The sequence below is a fragment of the Enoplosus armatus genome, chromosome 10 (genome assembly GCF_043641665.1).
Source record: "Enoplosus armatus isolate fEnoArm2 chromosome 10, fEnoArm2.hap1, whole genome shotgun sequence".
Lineage (NCBI taxonomy): Eukaryota > Metazoa > Chordata > Actinopteri > Centrarchiformes > Enoplosidae > Enoplosus > Enoplosus armatus.
The window spans coordinates 6,603,388-6,621,762 of NC_092189.1; the positions used below are offsets into that span (position 1 = coordinate 6,603,388).

Here is an 18,375-nt window from a genome sequence, read left to right on the forward strand (position 1 = left end):
TGTTCAAAAACAAGTAATAAACATCCCACTATATACAGTATATTCATATGTTGTATGAATAAAAACAGCGGCCCCAATGTATCCCTGTCGATGTCGCCCTCAAGTGGTTGTAGGCGGAAATGAAAGTGTCAATTTAATTGCATAGTAATTTTGTTTTTCATTTATTTTAGATTTCATCTAAAATTAATTGCTACACATTTTGTAGCAATATTTATGGAGGCAATATTCTTTCTTCCTTTCTATTGTTCATATTCTTCAGTGGAAATAGAGATTTTATTTGAATTAACAAGCTGTGTCACCTCATTTTGTTGCCCTCATTTTGTGTCCAATGCATGGAAACTATATAAAACTCTAAAGACCGTATCTGCACAGATTTGGATCATGTATTCCTTCATTCTTAATGTATTTATTTAGGTTTTTCCCCCTCAAATATCTTAATGAACAAAACTAATATACAACGATGAGACATCATCTAAGAGATGGTGTAAGGAAATAACATCAGAATAAGGCTCAAACTAATACAATAAATACAACCAAAGTACCGCAAAATATGACAAAATAACAAAAATAATAACACCAACAATCCAACAATTGGATAATATGCAATAGATTATTAGGTACATAAAATAGAATAAAATAAAAATCATTATAGAAAAAATAAGAACATAATTCAGGAGATAACACTAATGCCCTTATTCCACACATTGAAGCGCCTGTAGGGGGCAGTGTTGTCCAGTGAGAAACAAGGACGAGGTGGAGATGCGCGTGTTTTGTGAACCAGAGAAGCCCTGGAGAGCAATTTTCTTTGACTCATGTAATTTCATGGTCATTTGTTTTACCCCATTCACCCAAAGAACAATGTAGTCTTACATTATACGGCATAGCCACATTACAGGGCTGAAGAGAAGCTTACCTGTAGGATTTCAGCTTGGTGAGTGAGAATGACACAGTCTGGTGGTACATCTTCACTTTATAACAGGTAGCCTTTCCCTGCAGATCTGTCCTCCAGCAGGGAATGTAGGCATAATGAAAGCACTGGGAAACCTTGCACAAGCTCAGGTTAGAAGTGGATGACAGAGCGAATGAGATTTGAATCTTATTTCGTGTATTTTTTATTTTCTGTGTTTTGCACTATTTTTTATACTGCAAAACCCTTTGTTTAGCTTCATGAATAACCCTAACCCTCTAAGAATATTTTCTTTGGTGAAAGATATCATAGCTACACATTTAATCCGGTCTTGAAAATGTATGTGTACTTCTCATCATAATCAATATTTGATCATCAATCAACTAATTTTTCCCCCTCTTCCTCCATTGTTAGCACCGCCCATGCGGACTGTCTTTTACAAAAAAACATTCGCAACACATAGCCGTTGCCCCACGTGCCTCATAGCTGTTGCACAAAAACATCACGAGTGACTGTTGCAGCTGTGGTGCTACAAATACAGCACATGGTAGCGTTTGGTATCTGCTTGTAGGTAGCGACGGACACCACCAGGCCCTAAACTCTGCGCTTGTTTGAATTAAGTTTACGAATTTAAGTTAAAGTTGCATCATTTTTACTTTGTTAACTTTTTGCAGTAAAACACCCACACACTTGAGGCCATTTGTACTTGTGGAAGACTGAGCGAGCGACTTACATAGCGACTTTGAGGACTTTTGGAACACTTGTCCCACTCCGCCTGCAGCAGCTACGCAGAAGCTAGCATGTCGACCGGCACAAATGAAGTGAAAAGTTGCCCCATCCCCACCAGGGTGCTCACCCTGAAGGACTGGTCCCAGCTACCCGACTGTTACAGCCAGACACCCGGGGGGACCCTCTTCTCCACCACGCCAGGAGGTAAGAACTGTGGGGACTGTGGGAGTGCTGCGCCTTTTCTCGAGATAATATTGTTTTACAATTTAAGCCTGCTTTTGTTTTCCGAACTCGCTAGAAGTTCAGCTAGCTTTAGTAGCTGTAACTCAACAGTTTGTGTGTACGTACATATACTCAGAGCTCAACGAGAAGTTCTCGCGAGAACATGCAAACAATACAGACATGCTTGAAACGGCTGATAAAAGTATATCACTTAGCTCGCCATAACACCATAAAATCATATTAAAATGTTCAACCAAAACATGATGAAGTAGGATAAATGCCTTGTTGCTCACGTTCTGCACTGTGACAGTTGGCTGCAGCCCTCGTGTTGTCAACAAGTTTGCTGTCTTTGTTGATTTTGGCAAAGTGAACAATTTTTGTGAACCAAACAATGAAATCATGAAGTACTTGTACGCCACAACTAGTGTGCACAGAACTTAGTGCTCTTGTTTTTGATATCACCAATTTTCAAATTACAATCAACACTACATAGTGACACATGCATGCATATCTTTTCATTGCTGATAGCAGAATAATAGTAGTAACTTTGACTTGCATGAGATGTATTCATGAAGAGTGGCATACACATGACAAATAACATAACTTTTCAAACACATTGAGGTCTGAGCAGACTGTCGCATGTGTTTGCATCAACCACACTGACGTCGAAAGACAACAAGAGCTGTGTAACCCGTGACTTGTGATTCTAAGAGGGTGTATGTGTCCAGCTGCCAGAACAGCAGAGTGATTGGCTTCTGCAGTGGTAGAGGAGTTGGAGGCCGTCCTATCCCCGCTGCTCTCTGCTTTGCATTTCAGGAACAGTAGAGAACATTCTGTACAAGTTAAGAGGGGGATGGGGAAAGGAAATGTCTAATGCATGGGCAATATGTTTTTACAAATTTGTGCTGATCATTGATGGCACTGGTTAACACGGCATAGGAAGTTGTGCAACACAAATATGTGACTTGTATTCCACTTTATGTGCAAAACATTTCACTCTGTTGGGGTCATGCCATGTGTTGCTGGGCTGACTCCTTTTTTACATAACTGCTCCGCCCTGTAATGCTGCCTTGCTATGCATTGCTTGCGCTATAGATTGCATTCCAGCCCCCTTTTTCTAGCCCCAATTCTTTTCCGTCCAGGACGAACTGTTCACCGCTCAGTTATTACATAACATGTTTTTCCTTGTAGAGAGGTTGAGCAGATACTGTACAGACTGGTTCAAACTCCAATAAAGAAGCAGCAGACCACTCCTTGGCTTAAGTCATGTCCTGGTCATGTCCTGGTCAAACTTATCACAACTCGCCATTTATGACACTGTTTTTGTTTGGAGTTGGCCTAAGTCCAAATGGTGACAGACATGCCAAGTAGATGTTTAGATGTGGCAAGCTGCAGGGTTTGTGTGGAGCTTTTTAAGCTTAAATCATGTCACTGCTTTGAGAAAGCTTGAGAAAAGCCATCCTTGGATACATACCCAAGTGTGTTGCATCTGCCGTCAACGTTAAATCTTTTACCCAAAGAGCGAAACATGTGGCTTTAGTTTAATCTCAAGGCCTCTTGCTTCAAAGACAGAATGCTTTGTGCTCTGATTTCCAAGAACTCATTGCTGTGGCAGCCCTCGTCCCTCCCCTCTGCGCACACACAGAACCCTCCTTTTCCCACTCAAATCCCCCCTGGTAGAGGATAATGAAACTTAACTCCCTAGATGTGCACCTTGCAGAGATGCAAAGGTGCTCTAGTAATAACTAGGCTTTGATCCTGTGATATTCCAGCGTTTGGTCTCCAGAGCATTTACTTGAGAGAGATTTGATGTTTGTTTACTTCAGGTCAAACACCAGATTTTCCTTTTTTGTGTTCTCTCAAACATAGGTACCCGCATCATCTATGACAGGAAGTTTCTGTTGGATTGTCGAAACTCCCCTCTTGCCCGGACCCCCCCATGCTGTCTGCCCCAGATCCCAGGGGTAACAGTACCTGCCACACACCCCATGGGGAAATTGCAGGATCTCAAAGAGGAGGCCGAGGAGGAAGAGAAGGACATTACAGGTAGCCATACCACTTTTGTGTTCTTGTTTTCTCTGAGCTTTTATAGAGTGGATTAACTTTACAGGTAAACACACATTTCCTCATGTGTGCAAACACATACACGTGTCTGTACCATAACCCATAAAAATCACGTATTACAGGATTGAGAAAACATGTCCATACATCTTCCCTCTCATGCTTTTTGTGGTTTATATGAAATATATCCCCCACTGTGCACAATTTTGTACCCTTATCAAATACGAGAACTACACATACCAATTTGTTTATGCATAGAATGCTTTTCCAGCTTAATGTGGCGTTCTCGTGAACTTGCAGCCCTTTTGTTTCCGCTATGAGTCTTCATTTTACGTTGTCATGAGTATTCAACATGCTATTACAGCAGATAGGTGCAGCATGTGTTCCTGCAGTGTCATGCCTACATGCTTGCAGCACAGCAGTTGTGCTGTGTTGAGGACTGGGACAGGAGTGCTCATTGTCGCCATGTGTTAGTTTAGTCTTTCAGGGGCTGTGCCTTCATGGGCTAAACCAGGCTCTTAAAACTAGGCCAGTGGCTTATTTACTCAACACTCACTACATATTTCTTACTGTAATAAGACAGGCTTTCTCTGTCTGTCTTTCAGGCTCGTGTCATTTGATGCTGAGGACTAAGAAAGATAACAGTTATTTAGCACAACGGTTTTACTGAATGTTCTGTGTTTCTGATAGCCCTCCAGAGGATATGATGTCTTGTTGGAGATAAAAGGCTACATTTTGGCAGTGCTTCTGTTGTGGGGCTTTTTGGTTTGGGTTCATGGGCAAGTTGAGGCAGCTATTTATTATTGAGTGAAATACATCCAACCATTAATCTGTCCCTCTCCATTCCTGCTGTCAAAGTAAAGATCATGGGGATTAGGGTTGACCCCCTTTTTTCCTCTGTCTCCCTTGTCTAGCTTGGTAAACACACAGGACATGTCATGGGGTTTGGATTTGTGAGCTACACCCTTTTTTTTTAGTTGAGTGTTGTTGTTTTTTTCATGACAGATACGAACGTATTGATACGGTGTGCACTTTGTCATCTTCTCTGTAGTCTGTTAAGGTGTGGTTGTGCTTAGGGTGCAAACACAAATGTTCCAGCTGATTGTCAAATATCTCCCCTTTCTAAGCCTAACTGTTTCTTCTGTCCCTTTTTTCAACAGATGACAACCAGTTTGAGATGGACATCTGAGCTCCAGTATTACCTCCTGTGGAGAGTTATTAGTTAAAACACCCCCAAGGTCATTAATGACTGTAATGCATTACATATGAAACTTTTTTTCACCTTTTTTTTTTTTCTTTTTTTAAATAAAAGCTTTTGTGAGGAACCAAAAAGACACTTTGTAGGGTGTTTTGGACCCTAAAAAAAGTGTGTTAAGTAAAGAAATGGTATTAAAAGGGTTGATTGGTTGCTCACTCACTTCAGAGCTGCAGCAGGATTGAATTTGATTTCACTTTTTTTTATCTTTTGTAAATAAGAAAATTGTACTATGTAGCCTGTTTTTTAAGTTGGGGAATATAAGATGAATTACATTACGACATGTAGAGTTTTTCACTGCAGGCATCAGTTTTGTTGTATTTCCCCCCAAAAAAGGATGGCTAACTTTCTTTGTAATAGGCAAACAAGTGTCTCCTAATATTGGGGGTCCGGGCCTACTGAAAATCAGCTCCTACTCTGTTTTGTATGGAGGGAGAGATGAAATGTGAATAATTTCAAATAAAGGCTGTTCGAACTGTCAGCAATCACGAGTGTTTTTATTTTTTTCATTGTTTAGGATGATGATATTCTTTGTATCTATGATGTAAAGTGTAATAAAACCATTAAATGATGGAACATTTTCTTGTCTCATAGAGCTGCATGCTGATAAAGAGCTCAACCATGTACCATTTTAACGTTCGGTCTATATGCCATACACTGGTAACACATTTGTAGTGAAAAAGTCCTCATCAGCCTACCTTACTTTTTTTACTATTTTCATAAAATTGAGGAGTTTCAATGTTTGTGTTATGACATGAAACTTTGGCCCTTGAAGCTCAATTCCTGTATTTTATAAGAGCATACAGGGAAAATCCTTGGTTAGTGTCTCTTAATGTGTGCCAAGTGTACAGTATAGCTAGGAGGAACTATATTACTATCAATATGATCTCGTCTGCAACAGCCTCATAACGCCTTGTGTAATGGAAAAGCATGTGGCCACAGAAACCGACGTGTTCAGCAGTTAATGAGTTGTGAAAGTGTCTCGTGTGGAATGGTATGTTTTTGTGCACTAGTGGAGTGAACTCACCTCACAGGCAGACAAACTTGGCATGCGTGTTGAATTGACTAAGCAGTTGCTTTAGGTTAGGTAAGTTATTAGAATTAAGGTCAATGAATAGAATATTGAACAGTCAGAATTATCTTAACACATGCACATCTCATGATATGTGACTAATAAAACAAAAGATATAGCTGATTCTGAGCATTTCTCAGATATTTCTGAACAACCGGAGGGAATTCAAAGTGCACCATTAGCACATGTTACTGAAAGGCTGAAGGCAGCCCAGATCTGTGCGCACTGTATTCAGCCTCTCACACTATCCACAGGGTCAGGTATGCCTGCTTGTTCCAGACACTGATCGTGTAGATTAGGGAGGCTGACTGTAGGAGTAGGCCCAGTCTTAAGGAATGAGGGCAGCTGCAGTCCAAAGGCAAAACACATTGAAACCACTCTGCAATTTTGGGGGTGGGGTGTGACACCTGCTGGTATTTGACCCAGGCAGTTATCTAAAATATGTAATTGTGGATTTACTGAGTATCTTTTGAGTTATGATGAGGCAGATATGGCATAAATATTTGTTTCATCCCAAGCTATTGCTGATGTCAAGGTATATCTTCAGTGCAGTAATCAAGTGAGAACAGATAAACAGGTCCCTGTGCGTCATGTGTAAGTTAGTGATGTGGGTCAGTCCGCACAGCTGTTCCAGTCCCATGGCCTTGCAGGTGTGACTGGCAACCACTATGCGTTGCATTAAAGCTAACTGACTTTTGGCCGGGAGGCTCTGATTTATTAACCTTTTTCATAATAAGACTCAAAGCAGGTTTAAACGTGCTCAGTGTTTGATCCATCACAATTCTTCCAAGAGCATGCAAAGTAAACCTGCTGTGTGCCATGGTGTTACTGTGCCCTATAGCAAATACTGGACCCAGAGCGGACCCGTGGCAGTGCAGACTGATAAGATAACATTTTGCCAAAAGTCAGGGTAACACTGGATCAGCCTGCAGTTTGTGTGCACTTGGATGTTTTCGGAAAACGTGCCGATTGACCTGCATGTACTGTTTGAACAAGTGTGTGTGTGTTTGTTTGTGCTAGGCGCACATGAGAACAAGGCCAGGTGCTAGGTGGCTATGAGAAAAACGCTGCATGCTCCCGTCATGTAGTTTTGAGGGATTTCCGGCCTGGCAGAGGTGGAGATATGAAAGTGAAAACGATACTCAAATGTACTCCACAAACCTCACTGGACTTGTGCATGCACGCACACACACACACACACACACACACACACCTACACACAGCTTTGCACAAGCTTTTGGTGACACACAGTGAAGAGCACATTTACTGATACACCAAATCTGATGTAATCATCCCATGTTCTGTTCTGGGATGGGCACCAATTTTTTGAGGTCCAGAAAAAGACCAGTGACCAGGGACTTGTGAACACCATCTATCACAGACATTTGACTTGATTTCTACTACTCTTACACAATTAAAATGAACCACTCAAAACATCGTCTACAATAAATTCCTTTACCTTCATCAATAGGCCTTGATGAAGGTAAAGGAATTTAGTTAGTTTAGTTTAGTGGTAATCCATTGGTCAGAGTGGGAGGGCCTTGCTAGTACGTTCATCACTGGGCATGTGACAGTGATACATAAGCTTGTCAGTAACTTTGTGGATCAGGTATCCATCACTGAGCTAGGGCCAGAAGTGTCTGTAAACATGTGTTTGTCAAGGCCTATTTTATTGTCTAGACATGTGATGCATTCTACAAACCCCCATGTTGTTATATTGTGAGCATGACACAATATAATTACACATATTTCAGAATATTAGCATATAGTGCCGTTTAACTGCATCACACACACACACTACATTGAATCCAAATATATAGATGTGTAAGTGTGACACAAGGTTCTGCTTACTCCAGATATAAAATGCTTCATCTTGGCTTGTGGAGAACCAGTCCGTGGTTTGACTGCCATACATCCATGAAATGATGTTTTGGAAAATATCAGCCTTGTCCCTCTGTAAACAACTTTACTCCAAACGACCACCCCTGCCATCCCTTTCAATGAACCCCACTGGCCTTTTCCATGAACAAAATATTCCCCCTTTTCATCTCTTTCCCCCCTTCCCCTACCCCCTGGTTGGGAAGAGTTGGGCTGGTTGATGAGGCTCTATTTTTGTCAGCTGCTCGTGTTGAAGCTGAATTGCCGAGGTGACGATGTAAACAGACACTCAAACACACGGCCTCCTTGGTCACGTCTATCATGGCGGGCGGGGGACAGGGGCTGAAGTGGGCCGCATGTTTGCCTCATGCTTGCACACACATTCACAAACTTCAATTTACATTACATTCACTCAAACATTTACACAACCGGAATTCAGCCAACTGTATTACAGACCAGTAAAATGATATTCAATACCTAGATCACTGCTGCACTTTGAAGCTGTTAATAATTTCTTGGATTACACTAGATTCACATGCAAGTATATTTCATCATTGCAACAAAAGTCTATGTAATAAAAGTGTAGAAAATTACAAGAAATACTGTAGTTAACTTTTGAATTGTCCTTCTAAAGCTAAACCTGCACTGAAAACAAACCTTTGCCTTGTTCACAATACAACACATTTAGAATGACAATGCAGAACACACTGTGTTGCCATGTATTTGACTCAATCTTAGCTTATGATTTATGTGCTGTTTGTTGCAGAATCTCTGATTTGCCTCACAGGACAGTCTCAGATCAGCCTTTCAACAGCTGCTGCCAGGCTATTGCGTAATGTGTCCCCAGTAACAGTACCTTTCCCCAACATATTTTCCATGCATATCTTTGTACTAGCTGTAAACATAGTTTAGTGTGTATATGTCAAAGGTCAGGTCCTTGTTTTGCGGGGGGCACCGCTGGTCTATGACTCTGCCTGTTGTTGTAAGCTAACTATTGTACATACTGAAGCCTTATCACATGTTGCTACACAGCCTGGGATCACCTTGCAGAATAGAGACCATTTCCCAAGTTCCACTGTCAATGGCAGCTGTCATGCTGGCTGGCTGCTGGTATGCTACTATATTCATACTGTACTCATGTAATGTCATGTCTGATGGAGGAGCTGAGATGATGTTTCACAACCCTGTCTCCCGACTCTACTGCCCCTTGTATGTGTGTGTGGTACATGGGTGGGTTTATTTAACAACTGTAGTCAATAGTTACTTTACAAAGTCATTATGCATACAAGCTGTGTCATCGTCTTATATAATATGGCATTCTTATAGATTACCCAACCCATATGTAATATAGCTCCACCTCAACATTAAAGTGCTGCTTACGTGTTGATGCGGCTGTAATTATTTTCCAATATACTATATAATACTGCAGGTGCCATTCTACTGCGTAATGAGTACCCTTGATACATTTTGCTGATAATACTTCTGTACTTTTTCTCAAGTAACACTGTGAATGCACTTTTGCTTGTAAAGAGTATTTTTATGCTGTGGTATTACTACTTTTACTTGAGTAAAGTTTTTACGTGCCGTATAAGTACATGTACGCACAATATAGTATATACTGTATATGCATGTGTTGACAAGTGTGTGCATGTGGGCCTCACTGTGTCTTCACTGCCCACCTAAAAAGAGCCCAGACACCGACACTGATTTGAAGCTTGGCATGCACGGAGTGGCCCCAGAGCCATAGCTCTTTCTTGTCATAACAGGAACTGAGCCGATTCACTCAGATATAGGCTGCTCTTCTGTACACACAACATCTTACAATTACACAGACGTAGTATTGGGACCTTGTAGCCCCAATAATTGTCAAGCACTCCATTAGTTTAAAGGCATTCAGTCCCTTTGTTGTAAGCCTTCCTTTAAATGAAAGCTGAAGTTTGCCTAGAATACTCTTATACCATTCTCATTTTAATCAGTGTTTTAAAGTAAGACATTTCAGTCTTCAAAGTGTTTTTTTATTGTAAAAATGGCAAGTTAAAAGCAGTTAAAATGTATATATTTTGTAACTTTTGTAAATGTAACTTACTTAAGTTACCTGATTGAAAAATATATACATTTTAACTTAAAAATATACCTGATTGCTACCAGATACCTGATTGCTCCTCATATGCTGAATTTATACTGGATGGCCTTTCTTTAAGTGGCATATGATGCTGATAATTACATTTCGAAAAGCAGAAATGAAACACGGATTTGGAAAATATACTAGCCTACACTCAACGGTTTAACATCTCATTGCCTGCTTATTACAGTGCAGGAGAAACAGAAACAACCTACACTTCAAGGAAGAAAAGACTGGGAATAGTCTGACATCTGCTGGGAGAAAACTAGTAGTGCATCTTACCCAAACAGGTCTGCTGCTATAGGGTGAACAGTATACAGTGATGGAGATGAACAAAAGATGTGCATATCATTATGATATTTAGAATTAAGATAACATCATAGCTGCATGTTTTTCTAATAACGTGAAAGAGCTGCCAAGTTTCCGTAAAGCTTATCAAAATCAAAATTCAAATTCCAAGGTCGAAAGCAACTAGGTTACAAATTAAAGATTAACATTTATTACTCATCTTAGCTATTCTCTCTCTTCTCGTAGTTATTTCGTCACTGACTTGGTGATGTAGGCCTGTTTAATCTTTTATCAAGTCAGATGATCAGGAGTCATTACTTTTCCCTGACGTCCCTCTGGTCATCGCTGCGGCTTGTGATTGGACGGCATGAGGAGCCGGGCTGTCGCAGTGGCCAATCCCGTCTTTTGTTGCCCACTAGCACTCCCAAAGATGTACCCTTAAAATGACGTCACGTCCCGCAAACGCGATACGCACAGGGTTTCTAGACAGAGGAGGGTCACCCGTTGATTTAAAAAGATAGCAATAAACACTGAGGACGTTTCTCTCTAGACAGACATCGCTGCTATTTACAACAGACCGCTATAGCATTTATTGAAAGGTAGGTGGTCCACACACGTCCGTAATTAACTATTTTTATGTGCTTATCAGCCTAGTCATCATGATTTCAGGACTGAACAGTGCTGTAGTGGGTTGTGGCCTGCAGTTGCCTCCTCAATTCGGCTGATGTTAGTAGCTTTTAATGATTTTCTTATACGTTATGTTGATGACCTAACCTAATGTCCGAATGGCGTTGTGAAAATATACAAACACTACTACTAATACTAATATTAATAGGGTACTAATACTAAGAAAGGCTAATATGGTATTATTCAGCTAACAAACTAGCTTGATAGCCGGACCCTAATTAATGTCACGAGGCTAAATGCTACTTAATTTGCAGCAACAAAGGTGGTTACTGTACTGTCAATTGTATGTTTTTTGTTGTATCAGTTTTTCGTGAATTAGTATGTATTCGCCTTTGTTTGTGTTTGTGTGAGATAGTTGAAATTATTCCTCTTCCTGTGTCCAGTGGGTGTCTTCACATACACCCAGCCGCTGATGTCTCCTGACGTAGAGAAAGTAAACATACGCTGACAGGCTACTGAGCCGCATAGCGCAGCCAGTGTAAGCATAGTCTTAATTAAATGAAGCTCTTTTTGTGTGAACTAGGCCAACATAGTCTTGTTCTTCAGACCTGCCTTTTTAAGCCATACTTACATACTACATGTGTAATATTTCCAACGGACATATTACCTCAAAGTTGGCATCACGTGGTTAATTTAAATGCATTTCCTGTTTGCATTTCTATATACAAAAAGGACTTTGCTTATTCATGCAAGTGAACTGACGATGCCTTATTACTCCTTTGTCAATATATACAATGCCATTAGGTTTGGAGGGATTTAATGGATTCAGAGATGTCTCAGGTGCACTGTCCATGTGTGTATAAATGTGATATTATCACCATGATGTTGTTGTGGAAACATTGCCTGAGCTCACTCACCTACTCTTGCAGACCTACAGGGGAAAAACAAATGACACACATGCAAATGAACATTCAGTCATACAGTAAACATGCCCACATACTGTGCAAGCCTTCATATGAGTCAAGACCCGTAAATCACCTCTCATCAAAACTTAAATCTGTTTAAATTTTACTACTCTTGCTTAAGGTACAACAAAAACAAATCACCAGGGATCATTCTGTTCCTCCTGGAGCATGGTAACCATAGTTACAGAGGCCTTGCCATCTGTCAGTAGCTTTAAGAGCACATTCAGGTAGTGAAATGTCCAGCCATCTTCTGAAAAGCACAGCACAGAGAAGCTTATTGCTCATGTTCAAGCAGGAGTACAACATAAACTGTTGTTTTCCTTCCATTTTCATATTTAATCTTACACTTTCATGGTATTTATAAATTAGCCTGAAATGTATCTTATTTTCAGGTATAACACCCTCAAACCATGTTTTTAATATTATCATCAAAGAGATAAAAAACAGTTTTGAAACTAACAAATACTATGTTGCTTTTTCCAACACAGATAACAAATGTAAATAAAGGCATTGGCAACCGATTTTGTGTCTACCAATTCGAGAAATGCCTCGTAACTACAATACAATTCAGTTTACAGCTATATCTACTTCATTGCTTTATTACAGGAGATTGGATGTGGATGGAGAAGCTGAGCAGAAAGGGGTTGGAGTGCTATTTAGGTGTTTATAGTGTACATATACAACATGACAGAGGAATACTGGGAGGCCTAGCAGAGGTGCAGTTTTCCATCTGGCCCACTTTCCTTTTGTTATGGATGTTCTACTTGAGGAAATCCAGTAATGAAGGCTAGCACAAGGGTTGTGATGGACCCGGATTTGCCTTATTAGAAGCCATGATGGTCGGGAAATGCACTTCCTTCTCACGAGGTCGAGAGTGGAACAAATAACCTTTAGACATTCAGCTGATTGTAAATATTTGTTGTGCTTTCTGAATGGCCTACAAATGAAAACAGTTCCTGGATAGGAAACTGCATCTAAAAGAATGGTTTCCTTGAATCTTTCCGCTTGTGTTCTTCTCGCACATCGACCAGAAACTATGAATGTGCGATGCTGATAATTTGACATCTCACCTTTTCATATTTGTGTGTTTGCGTTTGTAAGCAAAGAGGAAAACGAGGTGTAAACTTACAGCCAGTATGGGCCTGTATTGTTTTCACTGCAATCTCTTCCTCTCCCCCTCTTTCCCATGGTTGATTTGATTAGCCTCACCCTGCACACTGTGAAGCTGACTCCTCCATTTGTAAAGTCTGTGTGTGAGCAGTAAGATACTGTACTGCTTATCTCTGGCAGGGCTGATGTGGGTTGTGATTGACCATTGACTCATAAGACACCCCTCCAAAAACTGCACAATAATATGCGGTGCTCGTCTTTCCTGTGTGGCTGTGGTTTGTTTGCCATATGAGACTGCAAAGGCATGAAATGCCAGGAGACGGGTTGAGGGATTAGGGAAGACAACTATATGCTGTGTGCTTCTCTGTTCTGGGAAACACTTGCATCATTTTTGTGCCTGTCTGAAAATGTTGTGTTCTTATCTCAGGACTCAGAGGAATTCATTGCCTAATGTGACTCTAGAGGCTGAATTACACACACACACACACACACACGATGGATTGTTGTTTAAGCTTCACACTATAAGAACAGCAAATAAAAAGCTGTCACTATAGTAAAGGAAAATTGAAAATGCGTTATTTCTTTAGCCATTTTAATAACCACAAAATGTGTATACTGCTATTGTGTAGGAAAATCAATATATGTAATCTTACTGTATGCAGTATTGTTAAACTCTATATTTAAGTAGGCCTTTACATCTTTATTGTACACTACTAATATATATATATATATATATATATATATATATATATATATATATTTAGTATGTAGAACTTTTATTGTACATTATCTACAGTATATCCCTCTACAGGTATGTCTTCATAAAAGCAGAAAAACAAGTTCAGCAGAGAAAAAGTGCCATTATTTACACCATCACTCCTATTCTCTTGTTATTTAGGTGATTGTTCAAACCGAGGATGAATTTTGAACAGCCCCCTCCATACCCAGGCAGTGGCCCCACTGCTCCAGGCTACCCAGCCCAGGGCCCACCTCCGCAAGGCTACCCACCTCAGGGTTATCCTCCACAGGGATACCCTGTAAACATGGAGCAGCCTAATCCAGCCTACCCTAACTACCCTCCCGGACCGATGGGCCCTGGAGGTCCTTATCCTGGCCCAGGACAGCCTCCTTATCAAGGATACCCTGGACAACCACAATTTGGCTGGCAGGGGGGACCCCCTCCCGGGCCTATGTATGGGGAAGCTCCCAAAAACACAGGTGAGTGGTAACATACAGCAGATTGATGCAAATATGTATTGTTTTCATTATGGTGTCAGAACAGAATGGTTGGAAGACCACAGATGATATGAGAAGTGTTGTCCTGAATGACTGAATGTGTTCACAGGGAATAGTAAAGAATCCAAAATCAAAAGAAAGTGTCAGGTTTGTGGAGCCAAAATCAGCACTGTTATTATGTAGAAGAACTGTCTGCATACTGACACAAAAAGTAGAGTCTGTTAAGATGCAAAAAGAATCAATACTTTTGACCAAAATGGTCACTTTTTGTCCCATTTTTTCACATGGTGTCACATATATATAAGTGTAATAAATTGATTCTTTTTGCATCTGAAGAACCTTGTTTACTTTTTTTGTGCAGGCAATTTTTCTACCTGATTCGACTTTTGACTGGGAATAGGGCTGCATTGGACTCAACGGACCATAAGCTATTACAGCTATTACAGCTATTACAATGTTATCTAATATACCAGCCCACACTGACTTTGGGATTGATCGTGTTGTTTTTTGAGATTTAACTTAAAAAGTGTTACATTGTTTTTTGCATTGTTCAAATCACAGTTTGTCTAAACTAAATAGAGGTGAAATAATACATGATAGGTAATGTCTTAAAAAGATATTCACTTTACTATAATGTAATGACAAGCAGAAGGTCCCCCCAAGCAGCTGGAACCATCAAATGTTTGGCTTTTCTGCTCCAAAAATGTACTTAAATATTTAATGGATTATCAAAATAGTTGCTCATTAATTTTCTGTCTGTTGACTAATTTAATAACCAATTAATTGTTTCAGCTAATTGGACTGCAGAAAATGCTAAAAGTGTGTAGTCAAGCCAGGTTTAAAATAAAAGGCGTGTTAATGCAGTAGCACCTCTCAACTGAGCATCCAGGATAAAGTGTTGCACAAACTGTGGAACTAAAAGCACACATCGCTGTAAAATATTCAAAATGAATAGACAACATCCTAGCTTGCAGAGACACAGTTAACACCTTTTTATGTATTAAAGCAAGCAGCGAGGTGTTACTGCTCATGTAACTGACTTTAGATAAGCCTCTCCTGGCTGATCAAAGCAGAGTGTTCTGCTATCGAGAGTCACCCTGATAGAGACGTTCATTATTAAATATTGGCCAATCATTAACCAGCTCTTTGTCATATCACTATCAGAGTTCAGTATGATAAGCGGTCGGCTAGCGCCACTTTATCCATTGACCAGGGACCGGTCTCCTTGGTAACACACTCACCTGTGTCATGAGTCACTGCACCTGGTTGTTAGAAACTGGATGAGCGTTTCCCTCCACATGAATCATTAATCACAAACACCAGGAAGGGGTGATGTATTCATTCAGGCCTGTTGTTTGACTCTTAGATGGTTAAGCTCACATATGGGTAACACAATCCTTTCACATGACTAATTTAGACGTATTGACCGAAGGTGAAATAAAGCACATGTACATGTGAAGTGAAGGGGGAAACGCCACGTCGGGGGTCGTTCTGAAAGCTTTCGTGTCATTGGTTTAATGATACCTCAAAGCAGTGCTGATGTTACTCAACTGTAACTCTGTCTGATCATAGCTCTGGGCTGCTATGGCATTACCATGGTAATGTGCCTCCCATGATGAACGTAATTAGAGGAAAATCATAGCAGCCATGGTTGCGCTTGAGCTCACTGCTGAAGACTTGACGGTGTAATTCTGAGAATTATCTCGGGTTTTATGCAATTTCCGAAAAGGAATCACTAATTGCTTTTCTTTGAATCGTCTCCCATTTTTTCCCTCCTTCTCCTCTATATCACCATGTCAACCCTTTTCGGCTCTGTTCTTCTTTCCCCCTGCACTTCTCTCTTTCTTTTTCTCTCTCTCTCCAGTGTACGTGGTGGAGGACAGGAGAAGAGACGACACAGGAGACACGTGCCTGACAGCCTGCTGGACAGCTCTATGTTGCTGCTGTCTCTGGGACATGCTGACATAACGTATTCCCCGACTGTTCACTCCCATTACATTTCTGTGCCTGGAACCCCCCCCCCCCCCGCCTTAAACCTTGCACTCCCTTAAAAAAACCCACCCCTTCAGTCCTTTGCTCGTCTATAAATAAAAGCCTCGATCCCATATGGACGTCTCTCCTTTGCAGAGCCTCTTACTCTACCGTGATGTGAAGCCCTCACCTCTGACTGACAGACTGACTGACCCTGCCCATGGGCTACTCTGTAGCAGCTTGTAAACTGAGTTTCTAAACATAACCTGAATCTCACGCTCTTCACTGTAATCTTACACCAACACACAACAGGCACAGACGCACACACACACACACACACACACACACCAAGGTAGATACACAATAACACATACGCACATACAGTACACTTGGATCTCAGGCTCATCTAGTGTGAGGCTCTTTGGCACTTTATGATGATTACCTCTGTAAGATACTACTCCTGCCTGCCCTCTCAACCATCTCCAGCCCTCCCTAAACCCCCCTTCAGCTATGCTACTTTCCCATTGCCAAGGAACGCCCCCTTATCCTGGACCCTCCGTACCCCAAAGGCCACCAAGACCCTGGCTGCTAATGAGCCAGAGGGCTCTCTTAAGAAGCTGATGCTTGAAATGTATCCCTTTTATTTGCACAGAAGCTGTTTTATGCCGACGTATGTCTTCAAGTGAAATCCCATGACAATAAATGGAATGCATTTTTAAAGACAGTGATTTATGTTTGATTACTGTTAACATTCGATGGCCTCAATGTTTTTTTTCATGGTGATCTTGATATGAAAAATGATTCCAATGTTATTTTTATTACATACCTTGGAGAAATAAAAACTGAAAATGTGAAGAAAAAAAAACTGCTGTGATTGCTGAACAGAAGAAACCTAATGACCTGTTATTAAATGCCTTTTTGCTTTAGAATCTTGCATTAAAATAATTTGTTCCCACGAAATGAGAGGCTTTGTCATTTGTGTTTAACTGGGGATTGCAGCATGTGTGTGTGTGAGTAGTGTGTGGGAGGTTAGAGGAAAGTCGGGAGTATAGATCAGTATACTGTAACTGTCGGGGGGGCTGGCAGGATCCATTGAACTATTTATAACATTTGCTGGTGCAGGATGTTGGTTGCAACATGGCTGCCTGCCTGATGTATCAACAATATGTTTCACAAAAGTGAAGCTACACACAATCTTACAGGGTGTGTCATGGGTTCCTAATGCACCGCACCTTAAATGCAGTGGTGGAAAGTAACTAAGTACATTTACTGTAGCACTGTGTAGTTTTGAGTATCTTGTTACTCCACAACAATTCAGGGGGAAATATTACATTTATCTTACAGGTACAGTTACAAGTTACTTTTCAGATTAAGATTTGACATACAAGACAAAGGATCAGTTTATAAAATGATACTTTGTTATAGATTAAACTACCCTACAATATTTGAAGAAATTCAAATGAACCCCATCTCGACCAGCTACAACTTTAAAGTACTGCTTAGATGGTAACACAGACGGAGCTCATTCTGCACATTTGATAGATGTACCTTTTGTTGGTTATACCTCTGTAGTTGAAGTAAAAAGACAGGATTACATGCCACGGATAGTGCCACTCTTACCGAAGCCTGCCATAACTGATTTTAATTGGCCACTTGGGGGCAACAGAAACAAGCTGTGAACACAACATTGACACATTATCACCCTTGAAGTTAATATGGCGAACGTGTTAGCAAACAGCTTTATATTTACACATCCTGCAGATAGGGAGCAACATTAACTTTAATTTGAAATCCTGTTTGTGTCCACTTGGGGAATGGAAGTCCAATATTCACTCTCCTTTTCGCTGCTTTTGGTCTCTACTAACTCCCGAGGGAAATATCTGGCTCTTTAGCTGCTAAACGCTCCACAATATTCACCAGTTAGTCACTAAC

The 18,375-nt window shown here is 40.7% G+C and overlaps 2 protein-coding genes across 2 annotated transcripts; both read left to right on the forward strand.

Moving 5' to 3' along the window:
• Positions 1–1,449: 1,449 nt before the first annotated feature.
• eif4ebp3l (eukaryotic translation initiation factor 4E binding protein 3, like) lies at positions 1,450–5,655 on the forward strand. The gene is made up of 3 exons (XM_070913088.1): positions 1,450–1,840; positions 3,728–3,904; positions 5,080–5,655. The coding sequence occupies exons 1-3, from the start codon at positions 1,708–1,710 to the stop codon at positions 5,106–5,108; spliced, it is 339 nt and encodes a 112-aa protein (XP_070769189.1). The 5' UTR covers positions 1,450–1,707; the 3' UTR covers positions 5,109–5,655.
• A 5,353-nt stretch (positions 5,656–11,008) lies between these two features.
• On the forward strand, positions 11,009–17,403 carry LOC139291381 (cysteine-rich and transmembrane domain-containing protein 1). The gene is made up of 3 exons (XM_070913398.1): positions 11,009–11,133; positions 14,135–14,454; positions 16,337–17,403. The coding sequence occupies exons 2-3, from the start codon at positions 14,154–14,156 to the stop codon at positions 16,438–16,440; spliced, it is 405 nt and encodes a 134-aa protein (XP_070769499.1). The 5' UTR covers positions 11,009–11,133; positions 14,135–14,153; the 3' UTR covers positions 16,441–17,403.
• The last annotated feature ends 972 nt before the right edge of the window (positions 17,404–18,375 follow it).